Source organism: Typopeltis vanoorti, chromosome 1 (genome assembly GCF_054136105.1).
Source record: "Typopeltis vanoorti isolate ZY-2024b chromosome 1, IOZ_Tvanoo_1.0, whole genome shotgun sequence".
NCBI lineage: Eukaryota > Metazoa > Arthropoda > Arachnida > Uropygi > Thelyphonidae > Typopeltis > Typopeltis vanoorti.
The window spans coordinates 179,904,311-179,931,446 of NC_143549.1; the positions used below are offsets into that span (position 1 = coordinate 179,904,311).

A 27,136-nucleotide genomic window follows, 5' to 3' on the forward strand; every position below is an offset into this window, starting at 1 on the left:
TGTTGTATTATCATAATATCTGGTACATCCTTTTAAGGCCAACATCAGAAAATGATTCAAGTTTATTCTTGAAAGAGCTGCTTACTGACTCTCCAGTTCATCTGTGTTTATAGTCTCCTTTCATGGGATCTTATAGGACTTTTTAAGTAATAGGCCTTGTATTAGTGTCTTTTTTTTTTTTTTTTTGGGGTACATTTCCAGTATTGCTTTCATAAAATCACTGGAGATATGTGGACAAGGTTGTGAACTAATTGCTTATGGATGAAGAAAATGCTGTATTATATTTCTGAATAATCTTTGATGGGAATATATGATTTGCAATTACTCTCCATAAGACACCTCCAAATATGTTATTTCTTGTAAGAAACTAGAAATAATCCACGAGTTGTGAAATACTACTTCTGAATTGAACGTTGAATCAGTTCTCTGTCATTTCCTTGCTTGTCGCATATGTATCATATAACAGCGTGCTTAGTTTTTAGGAAAGGTTTGAGCAATGCCTGGCACAGTACTCTAAACAAATTAGTTTTCAAAAGTATCGAGTATCTCTTAAACTGCATACTTTAAAGCTCAAAATCATTGTACTGATTTTCAAAAGTGTTTTTAGTGCAACTTCCTCAGCTCTGATACGGATAATCATGTGTCATGGAATCTCAGATGCTTCTATCTTTTCCACTGACACGCAGTTATCAATGTCTTAAAAAAATCATTATTTTACCAAAAAGAAAAATTATTTAATGAAATTAAACCACAAATCACATCAAACCAAAATGGTTTATAATTCTTTTTGAAACCTTAATGCTGGTTTCATGTTACATTTGACACCATCAGTTTTATCAAATACGATGTTTTTTTTTTTTGTCAAACAGCATTACTATCTTATCATGTTCTGTAGAAAATGATCATCTGGTGATAATGTGCATATGTTTATATCTGTAAAAATTAAACTGAACTTACTATTTCTATTTTCATATATTAACAAGCAGCAATATATGATTTTATATTCTAAACCAACTTTTTAATGTAATTTTTTCTAGATTTTTTAGATGATGGCATTAGTAATTGTAGTGATCAAGATGAATCTGAAGAGGATATTCCCAGTCCCTTCGAAATGGTAGCATTAGGAAATAATGATGATCAGCCTTCACTTGTTTGGTTACCTACTGATGCTGATGCTAGGTCACTTGGACAGTGGGAAAAACATACCAGAGTTAGTATTCTGGGAATTTTAATTTAAGTGATATATTTATATTCCTTGCAGAGTGTATTAAAAGTAATAGTTTGTGATTAGGTATGGATGATGCCATGCTATTTTCTACTTGTGGTACATGCATGCAGAGTGTTATTTACAAATTTTCAGTTATGTAACAGTCAATAGTGGGGTTATGCTACAAGAAACTGAGGAGGCAAGGGATCTTGGCATATTGGTATCCTCTGAGTTGTATTTGCAACTGTTGCAAATACAACTCAGAGGATAATTGCGATATTGAAGCAAACCTTGACATATAAGGAAGTCATTTTGCCTCTTTATAAGCCTTTGATAAGACCACACCTAGATTATTGTGTACAGATTTGGTCTTCCAGGTTTCAATGGAATAAAGAAGTTGTGAAAAGGGTGCAAAGAAGAGATTATATTCGAATTATGGTATTTGATTATGAGGACAAATTGCAAGTTTGTGGATTACAGACTCTGGTAAACAGAAAAAAGAAGGGTGATATGATAAAGGCCTATAAACTTTTGAATGGGTGTTATAGGATAGCATTTGATGAAATTTTTTGTTATATGAAAGGTGGGGGGAGGGAACACGGGGGGGGGTATCCATGGAAATTTGTTCACAGTCAAGAAAGGGGCAAGAGCTAGGTTTTTCTTCCAAAGAGCAGTGAGTGAGTGGAATAGTTTGCCTTTAGGGGTAGTGAGTGCATCTAGTGTGAATGAATTTAAGAGAAAGTATAACATAAATCATTTTGTATAAGGGAAAGTATAAATAAATTACCCAAACCAGTTAACAGCTGGTTTGGTTGATTTATTGCCTCTTTTGATGGGTTCTTGACTCCCTGGAGTTCTCAGATAATAATAATAGTCCCAAAGATGATAATCATTGATGAAAATTGAAGTATTTGACATAGAAAAATTAGATTTGTTAATCATCTGAGAAATTAAATCAGTTGAATTTCTGCTCCACCAAAGACCAACCACTTCCCCTAGACATACCTGGGGTATACCAGGTCCCTTGCAGCTGTAAACTGTCTTACTTTGGCCAAACAGGCAGGGCTGCAAATCTCAGTATTTCGAAACACAAGGACTACATCCGGTTTCACCACTCTGAGCTTGCAGACCACGCTCTGGATACCCGCCACAGAATATGTTGGAAGAAAGCCACGTTAATGCACCGCAGCAAGTTTAAATATGAAAGATTGTTCATAGAATCAGCCTCAGCTCTAAAAAACTTTCCAAACCTCAACAAATTTGGGTTCACGAGACTGCCCCAAATTTGGGAAGCTTACATCATGAGAACATCAGCCCAACAGCCAAGACAACCCAATATAGCTCCCTAGGGGGCACCGTTAGGACTCTAGGAACAACAGGAACAACAGTAGTTTCTCTCTTCTGCCTCATTTGCTTTTTGTAATGCCTGCATGCATGTGTCATAGTTGTATGTTCCCATGAAGATGGCAATGTGACATTGCTGAAATATAGGAAGTATTTATTAAAGTTTCCTTTAATTAATATTCCAGTATATGTTGTAAATTCCTTAAATAATTTAATAGTCATGTGTTACCAACGAATAAGCCTTTCTACAAGAAAGCAGGAAATTATGACCACCTGAGAAGTATGCTGCTTTCTGGACCATGTTATCAGTTGTTGGATGGGAAGGGTATTGATAATGCATGTAAAGTGTTTAAAAAATACTTAAATGATACAATATTAGATTGCGTTTTGCATTTGAAGAATATGTAGGGTTGGAGTGAAATGGATGTGTAATCTAATTAAGTAAGAGCTTCATAAGAAAAATATGATGTGGATGGAATACCTTATCCATAAGGATATCAGTTATGAAAATTATAAGCAGTAGGCCAGAAGAGTCAAAACTGTTGTATGGAAAGCTAGGTCTGACTATGACAAGAAACTGGTTCTGCAAGGTAAAGACAATCCAAAGGAATTCTATCCTTATGCTGCAAGTAAAAGAAAGAATGAATTTGAAAGAATAACTCTGCTGAATACAGATGGTGTGCAAGTCATAGATGCAGAAGAGATTGTTCCAGTAACGAGTGGCCAGATACATAGGTGAATCACTAAGTCTACAATTAGAATGAGTAGAGTGTCTTATATATGGATTTTTGGTAAAACATAGAACCTAGGTGTTTTTGCAGAATAAGTTTTTAGCTTTTCTATGGTGTCTGCATCTTGATGACATTTTTGTGTGGCCTCACAATAAAGAAACTCAATCAATGTTTTTAGCTACTATAAATATTTTACATCCTTCTATCAAATTCACTATGGAAGGAAAAAGACAAATTATCTTTTCTAGACGTTCTTCTCATCCACTCACCATCAGGTGATTTAACCACATCTGTTTATTGAAATCCCACTTTCACTGGACGCTACATTCTTCAACAATCTGCATACTATCCTCAAAAAACAGAAATCATAAAGTCTTTAATTCGATGAGCTAAGACTAATTATTTGACTCCTCATCAAGTACAGGAAGAACTCTCAAATATCAAACAATATATGAAATTAAATGGCTTCTCAGAAAGGACTTCACTACATCTGTTTGACTCCTACAAACTTAACCTTAAACAACAAGGAAACAGTATGTCGAGTTCCAACCCCATACATTTCATGCATTTCAGAACCGATTTCCAGAATTCTAAAGAAATATGATATAGTAGCCACTTTTATACCCATCAAACTCTCAACTTATTTCCCACTCTTCAAAAGATAAATGCTCTCTGTCTCTCCCAGGTGTATACAAAGTTCCTTGTGACCCATCTATACTACTTCGGACAAACTAGACGCTGAATAGAAAAGAGATGACAAGAACATCAGTCATATATTTTCCATAGAAAAGCTGATAAATTGGATTGGCTCAACATGGAGTGGATACAGACAACATTCTTTGGTCTGAAACATGCCTACTACATCACTCTTGATACAAATTTGAACATTTATTTAAGGAGAGGGCTGAAACTTTCTTTCACAGCCTGAACTTGAATTAGAATGACTGCCTATCATTATCTAAATACACATCATTAATTTTATTTGTATTTGAAAATTTGTATCAAGAGTGATGTAGTAGGTGTGTTTCAGACCAAAGAATGTTGTCTGTGTCCACTCCATGTTGAGCCAATCAGATTTTCTATGGAAAATATATGACTGATGTTCTTGTAATATCTTTTCTATTCATGTGGCTCACTATATTTCAAATAAATCCATTGTTTGCATTCTACCTTGCATCAACTGTTTTTTTTTTTTTTTTTTTTTTTTTTTTTTTTTTTTTTTTTTTTTTTGCCACTGAAGACTGTCTGTAATTTTCAGACTGAAATATATGGCCTTATATAATAAATTATTACTCAGTGTAAATAATTCATAACAATATAAGAAAATGGTGCAACTATTTCAACTCTTATTCATCATCTGTGTGAATCACATTATGAAAGGACATTAAACTGGATATCAGATTCAGAGATATCAAGCTTATTTCATTGCTTTCTATAGAAAATCAGCAATGAAATAAAAAAAGTAAATACATTAAAAAAAAAAACACCATGAAAAAGGCAACAAACATGAAAATAATTCTTCCATTCTGTTTAAGACCATACTACCTTAGAATAGTTCTGCTCCCTTTCCTGAATGATAAAAAAGTCTTCTTGATATTTTCATTTTATTGTTAAATCTGGAATTAAAGGTTCAATTTGTTATTGAGCATTTCATTCAGGATTTAACTAGGATCTAAAAACTCTATAAAAAGGAAATGCTAGTACATAGGTGTAAATGAAAACTTTAATGTATTAATATTTTATTAACGGAATTTTGTAAGTGATAAATTAAACTGTCTTATAAATAACATACCAGAGTCTAAAAGGTCTTAGTGAAAGTTACTTTAGAAGGAGAAAGTTTAAGCCAAGTCCACTTTAGCCTAATCGGCTTTTGAACATAACCCGGGGCATTGCAATGCAAAGTCCGAGACGTGTACAGCACCCACGTGATGGGGAGCATTTTGGGGAGAAGCATAGGGGAGTGTGCAAAAAAGAGTTAAGTGTCGTGAGCAATCAGTGACGTAGTTGGGAAAGTGGACAAGGGGATATATAAGGATTTGGCAGCAGAAATAGCTCTCTCTCAGTTCTCTGTTCTTAGTGGTGTCTCTCTCCCTCAGTTGTGGGTTCCAATGGAAGCAGTGCATGGCGACAACTAGAAGGATGGTCAACAACAGCTACAAAGTCAGGTAGCGATCCGTTTCAAGCATAGCAGCCAGCAGAGACTGCAGCTTTATGCAGAGTCGTACGTGCCTATCTGTCGAAGCGGTGTCACTAAAGTTATAGGAACAGTTGTGGTTCGTGATCGTAATCACTAGTGGTAGGAAGATGGAGGAAATTACAGATAGCAGACCTAGGAACCTAACCAAGGGGAATCAGCAAAGATTGATGTTAAGCCCACGTGGTCGGTAACATAGAAACTTTTATTGTCTTTCGTACTGAGAGCAGGATTAGAGTGAAAGTGCTAGCTGTATATGAGATAGGACCTTTTTATAACTGTCTGGACTATAGTGTTTTACTTTGTAGCTAAATCTTGTATTTTTAGAAGTTCATTGTTACTAAATTATGCCCATGATAGAATTTTGGTATATTGTAGTCTAATCTGGGGAACTGAAAGGTTGTTCACTTATATAACTGTTATTAGTTAATGAGAATTAGATTAATTGATCTGTTGAAAATATTTTAAGTGACTATTTAGTTATAATGAGATAGAATATCTGAGGACTTTTTGAGATTTTCTTTCATGAACAAGTCATTATATGTCTGAAGCAAAGTTTAGACATTAAAGATCTCTGTGTACAATATCATAGTGTAAAATAAATGTTTTTCTTTCTATACCTAAGAGACTTGCCTGATTTCTCATGCCAATGTACCGCTTGGTAAAATTAGAACCTGTGTAAATTCAAGTGCGGGGGGGGGGGATTTGGTTACGACTGCTGATTAGGGAATAAACTAATAGAGTGTATTAAATAATAGATTCTAATGCCTTAAATGATTATCTGAATGTTAACTCTCTGACAGAAATATCTTTTTTGTATAGGAATCAAGATGGCGCAGCTGTATTAACAAATAAATTTTTCTTGATTCCGAAAAGGCGCTAACTCCAGAACTACAACAATAGAAAAATTTGGCTCTCGCCCAGGGCATTCTCTTTGTCTGCAAGAATAATACACGTGATCCGTCAGAAAGAACGTTATCTGATAAAATTCGGCTCTAACTAAGACTAAGCACTGTAAATTAGCGGCCTGAACAGGAGCAGCAGAACAACTAATCAAAAGACTAAAGAACTATAGATAAGATTTATAAAGGACAATAAGGCACAATATATACATATATACACAAGAACTAACATTAAGATAATTCTGCTGGGTGCTTAAGGGTTAAAGCTATATAACTGAGAGGAGACCACCACATACCCTTTAAAGGAATGCGGAGAACCAATCAGGGATTCTGACCTAATGTCCAATCCTCACTTTCTTGTGGTGCATCTTATTAGGTATCTACACAGAACGAACGAGGATGGGCTGGCAATTTGGGATTTAGCCGACCAAATTTTATTCTTTATTTGCTTAAACCAAAATAAAAAATTACGATACAACATGACAGAATTTCATGTAGGCTGGGGCGTCACCCGATTAAACAAGGCTCCCATTGTTTTTGCCAGGGAACCAGGGCAAACAGCGAAAAGTCAGCTACTGGAACAAAACCTAAAACCCGCCCAAACTCAATATCACCAGAGTTAAAGATCGATACTATCAACATAAGAAGCCTGAATGTCAAAGAAATGAAGCTAGCTGAGGAATTAGATAAGTACCAGATCGACATAATAGGGGTGACTGAAACAAAAAAGGCAAATATAGGTGAAATCTTTCTGAGCAATAAATACAAAATGTTATATTCAGGCAATGACAATCAAGGAAAAGAAGGAGTAGCCATAGTATTAACACTAAATACGAGGCTAATCTTCTTGAATGGCATGCAGTCTCAAGTAGAGTGATGTGGGGGAGTGGACAATGAGACTTATTTGTGCCTGTGGTCCCACAGAAAGTTCTACTGAGGTAGAATTGGAGGAATTTTTTGAGGCTTTAGAGAAAGCAACTGACACAAAGAAAAAGGAAAGGTTGGTCCTTGTTGGGGATCTAAATAGCAAAGTAGGAAATGATTATCAACCATACAAAAATATTTTGGGAAAATTTGGAGAAATGAGCAAAGCTAATAACAATGGCAAATACCTGTTGGATTTCTGCTTGGGACATGGACTGGTTATTACTAACACCATGTTCCAACATAAAAATGTGCACAAATTCATATGGAGAGAAGAGACAAGGAAGTGATGTTTTCTCCCTGTACAGGACACCAGAGTGTACAGAGGATTTGAATTTGGAAGTGATCACCATTTAGTTTTAAGCAGGATAAAATTGAATTTCACATTGAAAAGAATAACATGTAAGAAAGTTTTAAAGCAAATAAAATTTGAGCAGCTCTCAGATGTGAACTGGAGACTAAAATACACAAACATGATTGAGAATAAAAAATGAAAGAGTTTGAGAACAGGAACCAAACCTTGATTCCTTTTCTGAAACCAAGAAAACATTCATTGATTCAGCCAGAGAGGCATATGGTGAGGTTGTCTGTAAGGATAAAAAAATCAGAACTCCATGGTGGATGCAGGAAGTTAAGAGCTGACTTATTTGCAAGGAACTATTGATATGCTTTCTTGCAAATAAGTCAGCTCTTAGAGAATACAATGACAAATGTAAGAAAGCTAAACACTGTAAAACTAGCTAAACAAAAGTCATGGGAGGACAAAAGACATGGTAAGAACATAAAAAATAAATATAAAGGTGGTGGCAAGATATTCTGGAGGTTGTTGATGAAGCTCAGAAATGAAGGAAAGAGTACTATAAGAGGAATCAGAGATGATAAAGGAGACATGAAAGTAGGAGAAAAATATATCCTTGTAATCAAAATTTGCTAAATGAAATAAGCAGTGATGACAGCACAGTGGTACAAAAACACTGACCTGGCATGCAGTCAGGAATACATATCTATACTAGAAGTAGAAAAAGCCATCATAAGCCTGAAATGTGGAAAGGCAGCAGGAGTAGATGATATTCAACCAGAAATGCTCACGTATGGAGGTATAAAAGTCTTACAGTGGCTGCACTGCATAGTTCAGAAGGCCTGTACAGAGGGACGAATTCCAGATGATTGGAGTAGAGCTCTCATAGTACCCATCTATAAAAAGGGAAATAAAACTGAATGTGAGAATTACAGAGGTATTTCCCCTACTGAATGTTCCTGGTAAGATTTATGCAAGTATACTTGAGAAACAGTTGAAAAAAATTGTGGAAGAAAAGTTGGTGAAGAACAAGCTGGATTCAGGCCAAATAGAGGCTGTAAGCATCACAACTTCACTTTACGACAAATAGTTGAGAAATCATGGGAATATAACAAAGATCTGTATTTAAGTTTTGTTGATCTGGAAAATTCATATGACAAGGTGCCAAGATAGAAGATATTTAATATGCTACAGTTATATGGTGTCAACAGAGCATTATATCAAGCAATACTTAGTCTTTATTTGAGTTGTAAGTCAGCAGTTAGAATTGAAGGAAGTACAGGAATTTTGTTTAATGTTAAATCTGGTGTCAGACAAGGATATACACTGTCCCCTCTGTTATTCATTATAACAGAGGAGAAGGAAAGGGATATTAAACCGGATATCAAAATTGGAGATGTTAATCTTCTCAGCTCTTTGCTTTATGCAGATGATGTTATACTTCTAAATAAATTCGCTACAAGTCTGCAAGATTCCCTGATTAAATTGAATAACTGTTGTAATAGATATGGTATGAAGGTCAGCAATAAAAAGACAAAGACAATGAAAATAGGCAGAATCGTTGAAAATGTCAACTGCGTTGTGAATGGAGAACCTGTGGAACAAGTAAAACATTTCAGCTACTTAGGCATGATTTTTAGTGAAGATGATAAATTAAATATGGAAATATACAACAGAATCAACAAAGCTGGCATGGTAAGAAGTCAACTGAATAAATTTATATGGAATAAGAGAGAAATTAGCCAAAACACTAAATTAGCTGTATACAAGACAGTGAGAGCTGGGTCAGAAGTAAAACACTTGACCAAAGACTAGAGACTGCCGATATGAGAGTCCTGCGAAAGATTAGGTGCATGAACAGATGGCATCAATGGCAATATCATATTAAAAACGAGGATACTAGGAAAGAACTTGTCGCTGTCAGCATCCAGGAATGTGCTAGCAGAGCTAATTTCAGGTGGTATGGTCGCTTAAACAGAATGGGAGAGGAAAGATTAGCAAAACAAGTGTTGTTTTCCAGGTTGGCAGGAAAAAGACCCAGAGGAAGACCAAGATATAGGTGGATTGATACAGTAAAAAGTGCCTTAGAAGATAGAAATATAAGATTTAATAATACTGGAGTCTTGACTGGTAACAGAATGATTTGGAGGAAAATTGTAGATAGGAAGTTAGTAATGATGTAAATTTTTCATGTAGTACTATCATATCCTGTACACCCCTTGAGGATATATATCAAGAATTTGATTATGATGATGATGAGATGATTCTGCCATCGATATTGTATTTTCGCCTTCTACTTTTTCTCAGCACATTCATATATTTGATCACCAGTTTTATTTTTAATTAAGCTCTCAGATCCATAAGTTAAGATTGATTTCAGCATTGTCTTGTATACAGCTAGTTTAATGTTTCGTCTAATTTCTCTCTTATTCCATATAAATTTATTTAACTGGCGCTTCACTTCACCAGCTTTCCTTATTCTGTTGTTGATTTCCTTATTTAATATGTCATCTTCCCATGCCTAAATAGCTGAAATATTTTGCTTGTTCTATGGGTTCTCCATTGAGAATGCAATTGCAGTTTTCCACATTTCTGCATTTTTCATAGTTTTTTTATTTTTTTTTATTGCCTAATTTCTGCATAAAGCAAAAGGCTAAGTTTGATATCTTTGATTTGAATGTCCAGTTTAATGCCATATTGTTTCATGATATGATCCATATAAATGATGAATAACAGTTGTCACTCTTGTCTATCACTGATTTTATATCAAACTCTTCCTGTATACTTCCTTTAATTCTAACTTTTTACTTTCAACTTAAAATATACTTTGTATTGTTCTTCTTATGTTCTGTTTGCCCCATAATAATTGTAGCATTTCGAAAATCTTTTCTCTTTGCACCTTATTGTGTGCTTTTTCTTCAAAACTTAGTAGATCCCTATTTTATTCCCATGATTTCTCAGCTGTTTTTTTATAAAGTGAAAATACAACCCTGACAATCCCTATTTGTCCTGAAAGTTTCTAAGTGTCTCTCCCACAATTTTTCTTTGCCTCTTCTCATGAATGCTTGAGAAGAGGCTAAATCTTAATAAATCTTACCTGGAATATGAAGTAGTAAAAATTCACATATTTGTTTTGTTTCTCTTTTTATAGATGGTTACTACAAGAATTCCACTGTAATCATCAGGAATTTGTCCTTCTGACCAGGCCTTCTGAATATTCAGTGTAAAACATTTTTACCTTCATATTTGACTGTTTCTGGTCAAATCATGTATTCTGACTGAATTTTTACATTTCAGGTTTCTGATAGCATTTTCTGCTTCAGTTATTGATTTGTACTCCTATTGATTATTTCTACCACTGTTCTGTGATTCTTTGTTTCATTTATCTGTCTTTTAAAATACCTACTCAAGACATCCAGAATTTTTTTTATCTTTGGTTTTTATATTATCTTTATCATTCATCTCAGATCCCTTTTACAGTTCTGACTTTTTTCTTCAGTTCATCAAAAGTCAAAATATCCAGTTGCTAAATTAAAGTTCTTAACCCTTGAACTGTCTTCTTCCCTGAAAGGTGGCATTTATACTGCTTCCCCTTTCCCACTTATCCAGAATGGTGGTTTTACTTTTCTTGAATAGTGTTTCTAATTCAACTTTGGTCAGTGCATAACTTGTTATGTACTTATGTTATTTCCATTGTTTCAACTGTAGAATTTATGTTAACTATAAAAACATGTTTTTTTTTTTTGTTCTGATTCTGATTTTGTGGTAGACAATTTTATTCAAGTTTTATTTGTATTATTATTTTATTATATGTTCTATCCAGTTTATATTTGAAATGTAAATTGAAATGAAATTTGATATGAACTGAATCATTTGAAATAAAATATAATTTTCAGATAAATCATACCACGTATTTCCTGTAAGATTTTAGACAATTTATTACTTTCATGCTTTTCCTTTTTATTAGGGAATTGGTTCAAAACTTATGGCAAAAATGGGCTATATTTGGGGGTAAGTTTTAAAATGTGACTTTTCTCTTTTGTTTTGCAACAGCTATATATATATGTTTTACTTTTCCTAATTTTTATCTCAATCAGCATGCTAGAGCAGTTTAATCAATTTGTACAGGGAGGGAAAATGTTTTCAAACAGGAATTCATTTAAGGCACATCCACAGTTATATTCATAACTTCATAATTAATGAAATAAATAGTGTTAAATTTGTTTATAAATATTTTAAAAAAGAATTAATGTCCCAGTAATAGTGAAGATATTGCATTACTGCCTTGTCATGAATTTGCTGTAAATGTTTCACAAGGTTTATTACAATCAGATAAATGCACACAAAAGGTTAGTCTTGGCTGCAGTACTTTAATATTGATGAATGACCTGACAATAGGTGTCAAGTCAGTGACTGTTCCTCAGCCTTCATAGGAAAATCAACATACAGAATAAATCCAGTTTCTTAGGAAATTCTCCAAAAAAGTTCAAATAAAAAATATTATATTACAAAATATATATTACATAGTTTATTATAGTACAAAAGCAGTTCAAATTGGTGGAGTCCAATGAATAAATAAATAATACTAATAAATAAATAAAATATTTTTGTTTATTATATAAATGAGTACATAATTTTAACACAATTTATAAATACTACATAAATCACGTTAAATATGACAAAACAAATATGAAAAAATCTAAATCAAGAATTAACAGTTTTAATTATTTAAAAAAAAGAAACCTTTCTATCCTTAATTTTGGCAAAAGACTTTACTACTTCTAGATCTAATGTCTCGGCTATATCACTTTCAATAGATAAAGTGGCTAAGCCATCTAATCTCTGTTGGGACATTGTGGACCTCAAATAATTTTTAATAAGTCTTAATTTAGAAAAACTCCGCTCTGCAGTTTTTCTAAATTAAGTTGCAACTTTATTTAGAACAATTTTCTAAATTTTCTTGCAACTGTAGTTGGGATTGTTAAAAGAATTTGTAGTGATGTGTACACATTAGGAAAAAGACTTATGCAGTTCTTTGCACAAATATAATTTAATACTTCTTTGGGAGAATGATTATTTGATATTCTCCCGAGACAATATCTTTAATTCATCTAATAAATCTATTGCTTCGATTCCCGTTGTAGACGTGAGGAATTTGAGGATCTTCCTCAGGCATAGCCAAGTTAGCCGGTCTTGGGTGCGGGCAGTAGGGTTTTTTCCGCCAGTTTATCTGGCGTTTTTCATCCCGCAAGCAGGCAAACTGGCCCCGTGAACATACGCCTCTACAGTCAAAAAAATATATTCCCGTGAACATACGCCTCTACAGTCAAAAAAATATATCCCCCCCCCAGCGGCAGACCAGGCGACGGGTCAGTTGGGAGTAGTACTAACAAGAAGTCGCATCTAAGTAACACGCGGACCCTGCATAGGAAGCGGGAATAACGCGTAGAAGAAGAAGAAGAAGATCTAATAAATCTATTGCTAAAATATCTTTTTGATCACCATCAGACAGAACCGTTTCTAAGTTGAAACAAGCTTTTTTTACTGTATCATTATCAAATTTTAAGTTACCAGTGTTAAATAGAAACCCAAAAATTGATTCATATTTATTTAGTGTTCAAATCTCTCAGTAATTGATGTTATTGCTGAATCAAGAATTACATTTAAAAATTAATTTGAAACTGTCACTCAAAATTAGTAATTGATTCGTTAGGACATTCATAATCGAATTTAGTTTTTACATGTTGAGTTCGTGTGCTATCGTTAGTTGGGAAATCAGCATTTAACCCAATATTTAGAGCAAAGTTATGAGCTTGGTGCTTAACTTTCAAAAAATTATTTTCGCTTCTGTATGACGTCAAGAATTTTTTCGTGACATCTAATGATTTCAAGAATTCCATAATATTACAAGAGATATTTTGTAATTGTTTGCTAGATGCATTGACTTCACTTAGAATGTCATACCAGATGTGCCAAATATAAACTTGAAAGAATTAATTTTTTTTGCTAACGAACTAGCTTCCAATTTTTTTTAATGCCTTGTTGCCCAATTAAGCTGTCATCTTCTGTGATGAAAATTAAAGCTTCATGTATTTCTTTTATTTGATTTCGTATTGCTTTTACAGTTTCAACGCGACTTTCCCATCTCGTCGTGAATAAAGGTTTTAAAGTAAAATTTTGGATGTGGTTTAGAACTTCCCATCGATGACTTGATGAAGAAAAGAAATTATACATTGACTGAATAATGTCAAAAAATAAAGCCGTATCTACATTGCAGCTTGCTGCATCGCTCAATACCAAGTTCAAGGAATGCGTACAACACGAACAAAAAATGCTCTAGGATTTTTGTTCCTTAAAAGTGCTTGTACCCCTGCATTCTTCCCCTTCATATTTGACCCGTTGTCATATCCCTGACCATGGATATTTTGAATATTTAAGTTTTTTTCTTCTAATAATTTTAAAATTACTTCAGTCATACCACTTCCTGTTGTATTATTAATTTTAATAAAATCTAGAAATCTTTCCTCTATTTGTATAATATCTTGGGTTTCTTCATTTTTTTCTTTTATAGAAACATATCTTACAATTAAGGACATTTGCTCTTGCTGTGAAATATCAGTGGTGCAATAAACAATTATTGAAAAATACTTAGCATTCATTATTTTAGATACAATTTTTTTTAAAATTTCATTACTCAATATATTAATGATTTCGTTTTGTATACATTTCCCTAAATAATGAACTTGAATTTCATTGCTTTTTATGCGTTCTACATGTTTTTGTAATACGTTGTCAAATTTGGCGAATAATTCAATCAGTTTCAAAAATTTTCCATTAGTATTTGTATATAGAGTATCTGAACTTCCTCTGAACGCAATGTTTTCTTTTGCAAGAAATTTAATAACTGATATTATGCATTTTAAAACATGCATCCAGTGTTCTTGTTCTTTTTTGAGTAATTTTAGCTGATGGTGATCAATTGTTTCATTTTTTTTTTAAATGCTTTTCCAAATCAATCCATTTTTCAAAATATTAAAATGTTCTTCAGATTTTTCGTGGCACTGAAGAACTTGGGATATATGTTTCCAATCGTTATTTCCTTCCGAAATTAAGTTCATAGTTCGAATATTAGAAAATAATTTGCAGCAGAAACAAAATACTGCATTTTTTGAACTTGAGTAAATTAACCAAGATCTTTTAATGGTTTCTCCATTACTCAAAATCCTATTATAATGCGATACATGAAAACTTCTATTATGTTCATCGCGTGGAAAAAAAGTCTCTTTTGATTCAGCAGGAGGACCTCGTTTCACTAATATATCAATTATTGAATTGGACAAGTTTGGCCATAAAGCTGGATCGTCAAAAAGCTTGTAATTTAGTGTTGAGGTATTTGTATTTGAAGTTATTGGATGTTTCTCAAGAGTCTGATTATCATCTAAACACAAATTCGAACATTCAGACTCTTTGTCAGTGGGGGATTCCACAGGAACGTTGCTTTCACTGACTCTTGTTTCTGATATTTTTAAAAAATTTCCACAATTGATTTTCTTGCTGAGCTCGAATAACTTCTCATTCTGCTCTTCTTTTTCTGTATTGATGACCAGAAAGGGTTTTCATTTTGTTTCTCTGGTCTGCCATTTTTGTCTGTTTCTGAAATCAAAAAAAAAAATTTTTTTTTTTTTCATAAAGTATGGGCTCAAAACAATGTAAAAAATTTAGAATTGAATCGTCATTTGCCAAGTCTAGCCTCTTTACAAAATAATTTTTATCCGATTTTACTGCATTAAGAAAACAAATAAATTAGCAAAATAAAATTAAAAATTACCTTGTTTAATATTAACGTAAAACTCAATACAGTAGTCAATGGGCACAATTTCAAATATATGCAAGAGTTCGTAAAATAACAAGTTAAAAACAACACGGCTATAGCTACAAAGAAAATGAAATGAATAATTTATTTAAAAAAATCATTACTAAGATAAATCACATATTCAACTACAAACTTACCTTCATAAATAAGAGGTAACAAAATTCATTCAGCAAGCTAATAATATAATACACATTAATACATGGAGAGCGAACTGGCATGTAAGAAAACTTTGCGGATATGTTAAAGATGTATAATAATAATTATTATTATTATAAAAACCTTCATGGAGTTAAAGACTCATTGTGGTAGGGCTACTATTATACACATAGCTTATCATACCGGGCCTTAAATATATTTACTGTCTCTGCGCTCAACACACTCTCGGGCAATGTATTCCAATCACTCAACACTCTCCATGCAAAAAACCTGCTCCTGATTCCCTTTGTATGAGCAAGGTGAGCACACCTTGCTCACACAAATTCCAAATCTCCTTATATCGCTTGTTGCTTTCTTTACTTGCTCTTCCTTTTCTCTTTTCCTTTTGAGAAAAGTAGCTCCCGATAACTTTTTATCTTTCAAATTAGTGATCAAAATGACAATAAATTTCCTATTGATAAATTATTCTATTAATTATTAATTTTGAGTTAATTTATTATTTTTAAGAGTTTTAAAACAATCAAATCTTATTTTAAAAAATCGATTTAAAACAGTTGCCTTGTACAGATTTTTACTATAAATAATTAATTTATACAATAATTTGAAAATTTGATAATTAAAGGTTAAGTATAATTATTGAGAGAAATGTAAGATGTAAAGTATGCTGCCACGAGCGATTTTGGCATTTTAGCAAAATGCGCCTCTGATTGATATGTTTATAAACTATTATCTTTAAAATTTTATTTGTCTAACAAAAATAAATTCACAATTAAAAACAAAGTCAAAAATTGTCCAAAGTCACTTAAACACAGAATACACAATACACTCAATATGTATCACATTCAAAATTGAAATAACGCTGAAAAAAATGTAAGTGCATATCACACTGTTTCATCTATCCAAATTTGAAGCAGAATTTAAGAAAACGAAGAGCGTAATATACACCTATGTTTCAGTCTAAATATTTGGATAGATCAGTGTTTCTGAAACTTCAGATATCTGTGTAACCCTTCTTTAATTTTCATTATTACCAAGTACCTTATCAAAATAATAATAATAAATAAAGATATATTTCATCGTAAATGTGTTTTATTTGAATTTAGATGTACATTTAAACAAAAAAAAATATGATTTCTTTTTAATAGAACAAAATTTATAAAGATACTATACATTTTTACTTAATATAAATAATTTATCATCAATGAGAAATAAGCAATTTTATCAATGAAATTGCTTATTTCTATATCTGCTATATTGCTCTCTTTTATCATCATCATCATCATCAAATTCCTGCCATGTACCCTCAAGGGGTGTACAGGATATGATAGTACTACATGAAAAAAATTACATCATTATTAATTTCCTATCTACAATTTTCCTCCAAATCAGTCTGTTACTTGTCAACACTCCAATATTATCAGATCTTATATTTCTATTGTCTAAAGCACTTTGTACCGTATCAATCCACCTATATCTTGGTCTTCCTCTCGGTCGTTTTCCTGCCAACCTGGCAGAGAACACTTGTTTTGCTAATCTTTCCTCGTCCATTCTGTTTAAGTGACCATACCACCTGAGATTAGCTCTGCTAACGCATTCCTGAATACTGACAATGTCAAGTTCTTTCCTAATATCCTCGTTTTTAATATGATACTGCCACTGATGCCATCTGTTCATGCCTATAATCTTTCTCAGGACTCTCATATCTGAAGTCTCTAGTCTTTGGTCAAGTGTTTTACTTCTGACCCAGCTCTCAGATCCATAAGTTAAAACTGGTTTGAACACTGTCTTGTATACAGCTAATTTAGTGTTCCGACTAATTTCTCTCTTATTCCATATGAATTTATTCAATTGACTTCCCACCATACCAGCTTTGCTGATTCTGTTGTCTATTTCTATATTTAATTTACCATCTTCAGTAAAAATCGTGCCTAAATAGCTGAAATGTTTTACTTGTTCCACAGGTTCTCCATTCACAACACAGTTGACATTTTCAACGATTCTGCCTATTTTCATTGTCTTTGTCTTTTTATTGCTGACCTTCATACCATATCTATTACAAGAGCTATTCAATTTAGTCAGAGAATCTTGCAGATTTGTAGCGGATTTATTTAGAAGTATAACATCATCTGCATAAAGCAAAGAGCTGACATTAACATCTCCAATTTTGATATCATGTTTAATACCACTTTCCTTCATAATGTGATCCATATAGATAATGAATAACAGAGGGGATAATGTACATCCTTGTCTCACACCAGATTTAACATTAAACCATCTTCCTGTACTTCCTTCAATTCTAACTGCTGACTTACAACTCAAATAAAGACTAAGTATTGCTTGATATAATGTCCCATTGACACCATATAACTGCAGCGTATTGAATAGCTTCTCTCTTGGCACCTTGTCATATGCCTTTTCCAGATCGACAAAACTTAAATACAGATCTTTGTTATATTCCCGTGCTTTCTCGACTATTTGTCGTAAAGTGAAGATCTGATCCTGACAGCCTCTATTTGGCCTGAATCCAGCTTGTTCTTCACCAAGCTTTTCTTCCACAATCCTTCTCAACCGTTTCTCAAGTATACTTGCATAGATCTTGCCAGGAACGCTCAGTAGGGAAATACCTCTGTAATTCTCACATTCAGTTTTATTTCCCTTTTTATATATGGGTACTATGAGAGCTCTACTCCAATCATCGGGAATTCGTCCCTCTGTCCAGGCTTTCTGAACTATGCAGTGCAGCCACTGTAAGACTCTTATACCACCATACGTCAGCATTTCTGGTCGAATATCATCTACTCCTGCTGCCTTTCCACATTTCAAGCCTTTGATGGCTTTTTCTACTTCAAGTATGGATATGTATTCCTGACTGCATGCCTGGTCAGTGTTTTTTACCAATGTGCTGTCATCACTGCTTGTTTAATTTAGCAGTTTTTCAAAGTAATTACTCCATACTTCAAGGATATCTTTTTCTCCCGTTTTCATTTCACCTTTATCATCTCTAATTCCTTTTATAGCACTCTTTCCTCCATTCTTAAGCTTCTTCAACAACCTCCAGAATATTTTGCCACCTTCTTGATATTTATTTTCTATATTCTTGCCAAAGTCCTCCCATGACTTTTGTTTAGCTAGTTTTACACAGTGTTTAGCATTCTTGCATTTGTCTCTATATTCTCTAAGAGCACAAGCTGACTAATTTGACAGGAACTTTTGGTATGCTTTCTTCTTTTCCTTCACTGCCTCTTTAACCTCCGGTGTCCACCAGGGAGTTCTGATTTTTTTATCCTTACAAACAACCTCACCACATGCCTCTCTGGCAGAATCAATCAATGTTTTCTTCAGAGTTTGCCACTGAATCTCCAAGGTTTGATTCCTGTTCTGAAACTCTTTAATTTTTCCTTCAATAATCTTTGTGTATTTTAGTCTACAGCTCACATCTGAGAGCTGCTCAACTTTGATTCGCTTTAAAACTTTCTTACATGTTATTCTTTTCAATATGAAATTCAATTTTATCCTGCTCAAGACTAAATAGTGATCACTTCCAATTTCAAATCCTCTGTACATTCTGGTGTCCTGCACCAGGGAGAAAACATCACTATCAACAATAACATAGTCAATAAGACTTTTCTTATTCCTAGCCTCTTCTCTCCATGTGAATTTGTGCACATTTTTATGTTGGAACATGGTGTTAGTAATAACCAGTCTATGTCCTGAGCAGAAGTCCAACAGATATTTGCCATTATTATTAGCTTTGCTCTTTTCTCCAAATTTTCCCAAAATATTTTTGTATGTCTCACAATCATTTCCTACTCTGCTATTTAGATCCCCAACATGGACCAACTTTTCATTTTTCATTGTGTCAGTTGCTTTTTCTAAAGCCTCAAAAAATTCCTCCACTTCTACCTTAGTAGAACCTTCTGTGGGACCATAGGCACAAATAAGTCTCATTGTCCAGTTCCCCATTCTCATATTTGCCCACATTACTCTACTTGAGACTGACTGCCATTCAAGAAGATTAGCCTCGTATTTTGTGTTGAATACTATGGCTACTCCTTCTTTTCCTTGCTTGTCATTGCCTGAATATAACATTTTGTATTTATTGCTCAGAAAGATCTCTCCAGTTTTGGTCTTTTTTGTTTCAGTCACCCCTATTATGTCGATCTGGTACTTATCTAATTCCTCAGCTAGCTCCATTTCTTTGCCATTCAGGCTTCTTACGTTGATAGTACCAGTCTTTAACTCTGGTGATGTTGAGTTGGGGTTTATTTTCAGATTTGTTCCAGTTTTATAAATTCAGTATTTAATGAATGATAATGATCCATACTTAAGAATTTGAAAACTAAAAAAATTACCGTATTTACTCGAATATAACTCACACTTTTTTCCCAAAATTAAAGCTAAAAAATCGTGGTGCGAGATATATGTGGGGATTTTCGGAAACTAAAGTTTTCAGAAAAAAACAACAACTGAAAATTGGTATGACTTACCAAGAAGCTTCTATTCTCCATCACTTCTTCTGTCCTCGAGAGCAGTTCCTTGTGCGCAATGTCAAAATTATCTACCCAAATAGAGACATCTTCTTTCCCATTATATCGAGCAAAAATTACCAGTAATTAAGACTTGAGATACGTAATGAACAATCCTTGACAAATTACTAATGAGAAGTGAAAGATGTGCGCGATTGTAGGCCAATAGAGAAAAAGCAGCTATTAAGAAGTGCATATGATTGGTGCGGTATTAACAAAAGGTCGTGCGACCCAAACAAAAAGCAACAATTGAATGGAAATGCTAATTCTCTTAAACCGATTTCCATAATATCTGAAATATATTCACTATATATTTCTTAGTTTTAACATGTTCATGTTGGGGTAGTGTCAAGCAAAACCTTATGTTGCATCGGCAACATATGGTTTTGCTTGGGTCTATATAGCAGTTTCTTTTGGAGGGGAGATGTAATTCATTAGTTGTGTTTATATTCCCAGTTGTCTGTAATTGCACTATTTGTTGAGAAATATATTACACAGTTCTGCAGATGTCTGTGAACCTTATTCGGTGGCATAATAAAAGTAATCGTTTTTCATGTTTCTGCAATATAATTGCTATTGGGGAGGACATATTGTTTACTGCAGGGAGCGAGGAGAATTCATGCATAATATAATTTAATATATATATATATATATATAGACTATAAAAGTTTATGAGATTCACATTGCATGATACTTTATGGGTTGTTTCTTTCAGTATCCAATAAGTGGGTTCTAAAATGTTTAGTTTTAGTATGTATGTATGTATGTATTAATAAAAAAAATATAATTTTTTTATTAATACATACAAAAAACACTGCAAATATAGTACATGATGGTACAAATTAAGTTAATATTGAATCCAACATTATTTCATAGCCGAATGTAGAAACTACAAGAGTTTCATGTCGAATATATAGAAACTAAAAGTTTCAGCGGATGCAAGCATAAGTAGTGCCTTATGGGCAACTCGTAGTAAAGGTTGAGCAAGCCCCAGACCACTTTCCTTAGTATTTTCCATAAATGTAAAGCACTTCTTCTAGAGCAGTGCTTCCCAAACTTATGGATGTAAAGGCCCTCCGCCTTTGGAAAAATTAAAATATTTCACTGTCCCCCATTGGAAAAAAAAATCGTAATACAGACATCTTATTATAATATTTATTGTATTTATATTCAATACAGTTTATATTGAAGATTTTGCGTTTGTAAGCTTTTTTTGTGCTTCTTATCAATACCTTTGAAATGAAACTTATATGAATAAGCATATATTTACTAATATTCATTAAGTGCCAAAATACGCAGGAAGCAAAATTTGTGAACGAACACCAATGTGTGATTTTTTTCCATTAAAATATAAAAAAATAACATAAAAGAAATAATAAAAATTAAATGCGTTTCTTTTAAGATTAAAAAAAAAAAGAACTACTTAGTCTTAAAATAATGGATGTCAGTTCAATGTGGAGAAGTGTAAAGTCATGCATTTTGGGATTAAAAGATTACCAGCTGTGTACTACGTTGATGGAAAGGTACTCCAAGAGATTGATGAGGCTAGGGACTTAGGAGTGTTGGTAGATAGGGAGATGAACTTCAGAGGACACATTGCTAAGGTGTCCAAGCACATAGGATTACTTGGTTGTTGAGGAATGACATCCAGAGATAAAGAGGTTATTATTCCCATTTATAAAGCGTTGATACTTCCACATTTGGATTACTGTGCTCAGGTCTGGTCACCTGGATTCCTTGGAGATGAGGAGGCTGTGGAGAGGGTTCAGAGAAGAGTAACTAAGTTGGTGAGTGATGTAAAAAATGCTCCCTTCATTGATAGATTGAGAGCTTATGGATTACAGAGATTGGTTGATAGGCGAAGAAGAGGGGGATATGATAGAAACATTTAAATTACTGAAAGGTTTTTTTAGGATTGATGCAGGGGGAAATGTTTCAGCTGTGTGATAGTGATGGAAGAACAAGAGGTCATCCCTGGAAATTAAAGAAGAGTGTGGTTAACAAAGGTGTCAGAACAAGGTTTTTTGCCTGGAGGGTGGTGAATGAGTGGAATTCATTGCCTGACTTAGTTGTGAGCTCTTCGTCTGTAAATGAATTCAAGAAGAGATATGACAGATATTGTTTTGGTAGTTTGGGTCTCCCGCGATGAGTATACTGACTCCATGGAGATACCCGTAATAATAATAATAATAAAAACATTTAAAATTTGTTTTCGTTATTTCACGGATCCTTCAACAAAACTTGCGGCCCACAGTTTGGGAAGTGCTGTTCTAGAGGACATGTATGATAAATAAGCCTTTGCCTCTCTATTTCAGTAATACATGATGGTTTATTTATTTTCAGTTACAATCTAGAAATTATTGAAACAAAGAAATATAAAGAATAAATTTTTGTTACAAAATAACGCAAACATCGATAATGAAAGAAAATAAAACTAAACAAATGCATTTAACATTAATTAATCAGGATCTTCAATAGTTAGATTTACAAAGCTGTCGTAACAGTCATTGCAAACAATATTGCTATGCTGAAAGCATAATATAGTCATACCCCGAAGTTACGTGGTAGGTAGGACCAACAAAAAGCGCGTAAGTCGAATTCGTGTAACTCAGGGTATAATTTTGCATGTAATTTATATTGTTAGATCTGAAATAGGCGACCTTATTTTACATGACTTCACCATTCCAGAATCTAACAGTAAACATAAAATAAATAAGCATACTTATCTTTTAGCACAATATAACTGTTTTTTTTTGTAAGTAACATCCTGTATATTAAACTTTGAATTATGTGAATTAAAATTAATCTATCTGTATGTCAAGCATGAATGTAAGTCAGCTAAAAGGGGCAGTTATAAGAGAAATTATTAGTGATTTTCTACAAGTGAAAGAATGCAAATTATTCAGCAACATAGGGCAAAGATTGCCCTAATGCTACAAGAGCAGCATATGTGCCTGTGGGCATCACGTTTGAGAAAATATCGTGATGCATACATTCTCGGAAATATAAAGTCCCGTATGTTGATCGGTGATGTCACCCAGTCGGAGACCAATAGGTGAGACGATAATAGAAATTCAAACTCGGAAAGGTGGCACTCTTGGAGAGCATATAAAAACCGGCAACACGAAATTGAATCCCCCTGTTTTCTTGTTCCTGCATTTTTCTCCGTGTGCTACAAGTGTTTATCGCAGTTCAGCTCTTATTTTTAAGAGCTGACTTTCAAGAAGTTCCAGCATGGCACCACAGCAGATTTCGGCAAGATCGAGCATAGGCTGTCAAATGAGAAGGTCGTTGACGTAAAACCTTAGCAGAGAGTTAGTGCCCGGCTCAGGCGAGCACGTGTATCCCACGTGGCGAAAGAATCGAGATAGCCAAAATCGTAACAAAGAAGGAAGGATGGAAAGAAACCGATAAAGAGTAGATAAGTACTTTCACTTGTTCTAGTCCCTTTTGAGAATTGACTAACAGTGTGAAGAGAGTGTATCTTAAGTTTGTAAGAGAAGAAAGTGTGAAGAACTAAGATTTATGTAAATGACGCTATGCCTTTTGAAGTGAGCTTTAAGAACTTTCAGTTAGATAGAGATTTTGTTGTGATTCATTTAAGAGAGATTATCAATGTGCTAAATGTCCAATAGAGTTGTAGATAAGAATGTAAAATGTTGAAATATTTAAGTTGCTAAAATTTAAAAATCAATGCTTAATTATTTTAAGAGCGAGAGGGTGAGAGAAAAGTAGAAGTTTAATTTAGAATTAATAATTATTTTGTTTGTATTGCATTGCATAATGAGTTTTCATTAAATTTATTTGATACTTTACATGTCTGTGTTTCTGATCATGCTGACTGACCCTGACTCTTCATAAAATACGAACCTATGATTGTGTGTGTGCGCACGGGGATATCCCAATTAAGAGTAGTAGGGCACGGCTGCAATAAACTAGAAAACCTAAGGCTTCTGAATTTCAGTTAAGATTATTAGTAGCACCTGATATCCTATGACTATTCTTAGGCTGAGTTTAGCTCTACCCTTAAGGCCCAGGCTGGCGCAGTAAAAATAAATTTTTACTGCGAACAAATGAGTGAATAGGATAGCTCATAGTATTCAGGGAACAGGTAATTTCTGGTGGCCCTTAGAAAGTTAAAATTACGTAAGGAAAAGTATAAAAGAGAAGTTCACATAACAATGGCGCAACCTATATAACAAAAGGTGCAAGCTGTAGGAATTTGATAGAAGAGGTTGAAGTAAGAAAGAAAAAATTAAATATAGTGCACCGATATAGTAATAATAGTAAAAAGAAAACAGAGACGTAACAAAATATATATATACAAACATACAAATATTAGTTAATTGGGACCAAAGATTTGCAAAAACACCTATATTTTTTAAGAAATATAATCACGATTGTAGTTTTTCGTACATTAAAAAAAGAAAGTTATTTCGATGTCGATGGTTTCATAAAATCTAATAGATTCGTCTGACGGCATAATGTCTTTTTCTTGTCATGCAAAATTTCTTCATAGCAAGCTAATGATTTTTTTATTCCTTGCCTTGTGGCTACAATTCATTCCATTTTAGAATCTATGTCCTCCAATATCTGTAAACCTTTCTTTTATGATTGTTCTTACTGTGGATTCCTGTAGATCGAACTTCTTTGCTAGCTCACAAATTTTCATTCCGCCTTCAAAATCCTTAATAATGTTGAGTTTTGTTTCCAAAGTCAATGTTTTTCTTTTCTTGCTAGCTGTAGAAGAATCGGACTTGCTTCTTTTGGAAGACATTATTATTTTTTATGTGATAAAATTTTTATCAAGAACATAACATTAAACAATCGTTTAATGTTATGTTCTTGTTATTTGTAGACTATAAAATTATCTCTATATTTGTAGACTATAAAAACCGTGAATGAATGGAGACCGTGCAAAACACGTCAGTGCTTGTTCACAGGATGTGCGACACTGGTGAATGCGGCTTGTGCTGGAAAGATACAACTAGTGGTGAGGCGTGAAGCGGGATAGGAATGCATACATATAAGAAACCACGTAACTCCGGATTCGCATAAGTCGGGGTATGACTGTACTTTTTACAATGCTTGCAAAAATATTTTGATAAGCGAGTCGTTTTGGATGCATAGCACATAAAACATCTTTTTCTGTTTGTCGAGAGAACCATATCTATGTCGTTATTAGAATTTCCTTCAAATTGTGTCTGAAATTGATGAAGTTTCAGGTGTATTCATATCTGTAGAGATTTCTGAACGTCTTTTTATTTGTTTTGACACTAACTGCAGTACGAGATTTCTAATAAATATTCTGTGCCGTATTTTCACATTGTTGTTCAGCATTTGAATAATCTGACCACTTATATTTATATTTATGAGCTATACTGACATCGGATTATATTTATATTTATGAGCTATACTGACATCGAATTATATTTATATTTATGAGCTATACTGACATTGGAGCTCGCGGTATCTCTCAGATATAATTTACTATCAAATATCACAAACTTTTACAAAAAAACGTGTTCAACCAAACTGATAGCAAAAAAAAAAAAAAAAAAGCGGGGAATATCACTCGTAACATACGCACGTGCAGATAGTCATGACCTTTAACCTATACAATAAAATATCTATGTCAATTAGCAAGTATCTGTCAGATCTGCCAGGACCTGACAGATACTGATGTTCAAGTTCTTCTTGGTGCTCCTCAAACCAAGGCAACTTCTGGTTATGTGTATGGGCACATTATCATCTTAAAATATCATATTCATTAATTAGGTTCCCAAAATGGCCAACTACTTGACTGTCACTTTTTTTATACTTTCATTTCACTTGACTGTTATAACCAATCATTGCATTTTGCTCATATGTGTGTGTGTGTGTGTGTGTGTGTGTGTTTATACAGAACTATTTTGTTTATTAGTACATGAAACAGTTATATAATTAGATGATAACCAACCATATTTTTGTGAATTCATATTACAAACCAGTCATTAAAAGTAAAAATCAGAAAATTCCTTAAAAAAAAAAAAAATCTTTAATGGTAAATGTTTGCCTATAAGTCACATCATTAGTATAGAAAATAGAAGAGAATATGCAAATAACAGATTCTAAAAAGCCAGCATCTTTTTATTACTTGCACTTTATCAGGTGCAGAGAGAGAGAGAGAAAAAGCAAGCATAAAATTCCTAATTTTAAAATCAACTGTGGATGGAGTTTTCTTCATATATTAAAAGAGACATTTCAAAAGTTCTGCACACTGTGTATGTGCAACCATTAGGATGATGTTATAGTTTCACCTTTGCATCAGTTTTAAGCTAGATTAACTAAAAATGTCATATTGTTATGTCTCGTCTTTTTTAATTCTCAGTTGTATAATGCTATCTTGATTTGATGATCACTACCCCTTCCCTTACCTTATTATATGTGTTGGCCTCTGTCTGCTATTTTTAACCCTTATATATCCCTAAATCATCTGCCTAACACTGAGTACATGATCTTACTGCTTATCTGACAATTTCTAAATTTTGGGCCCCCAGAAAATACCTATTCCCTGATCTCTATAAGTCATCCACATTCACTCAGACAAATTTATTGCCTGGGCTTTAAGCACGGAGTCAAACTCAGCCTACGGATGGTTATAGAGCATCAGATGCTATTAATATAATTTGCTTGAAATTAGAAGCCATAAATTTTCCTTTTGTCTGTTTGCAGTCGTGCCCCCTTTCCTTTCTTACTTAGGATATCCCCACGCATGTAGATGATCACCAGGTTCGTATTTTTATGAAGCGTCTAGGTCAGTCAACATGGTTAGAAAAGCAAGCATGGAAGGTAACAAACAAATTTAATGAATTCATAATTAATTGCAATACAAAGACAAAATTGATATTAATGCTAGGTTAAAACTTTTCCGTTTCGCTCGCTTTCTCATTCTTAGATAAACATGGATTTCTTAATCTCTACAACACTATTCTTTCAATT

The 27,136-nt window shown here is 33.5% G+C and overlaps 1 protein-coding gene across 2 annotated transcripts in view; it reads left to right on the plus strand.

The window, feature by feature from the left end:
• The window catches only part of LOC150110678 (zinc finger CCCH-type with G patch domain-containing protein-like), a 149,472-nt gene that overhangs the window by 85,489 nt on the left and 36,847 nt on the right, over nt 1–27,136 (plus strand). For both annotated transcript variants that reach the window (XM_090395595.1, XM_090395602.1), the window contains exons 8-9: nt 1,038–1,210; nt 11,568–11,611. In XM_090395595.1, coding sequence (XP_090251721.1) covers nt 1,038–1,210; nt 11,568–11,611 — 217 coding nt within the window. The remainder of the gene's footprint in view (nt 1–1,037; nt 1,211–11,567; nt 11,612–27,136) is intronic.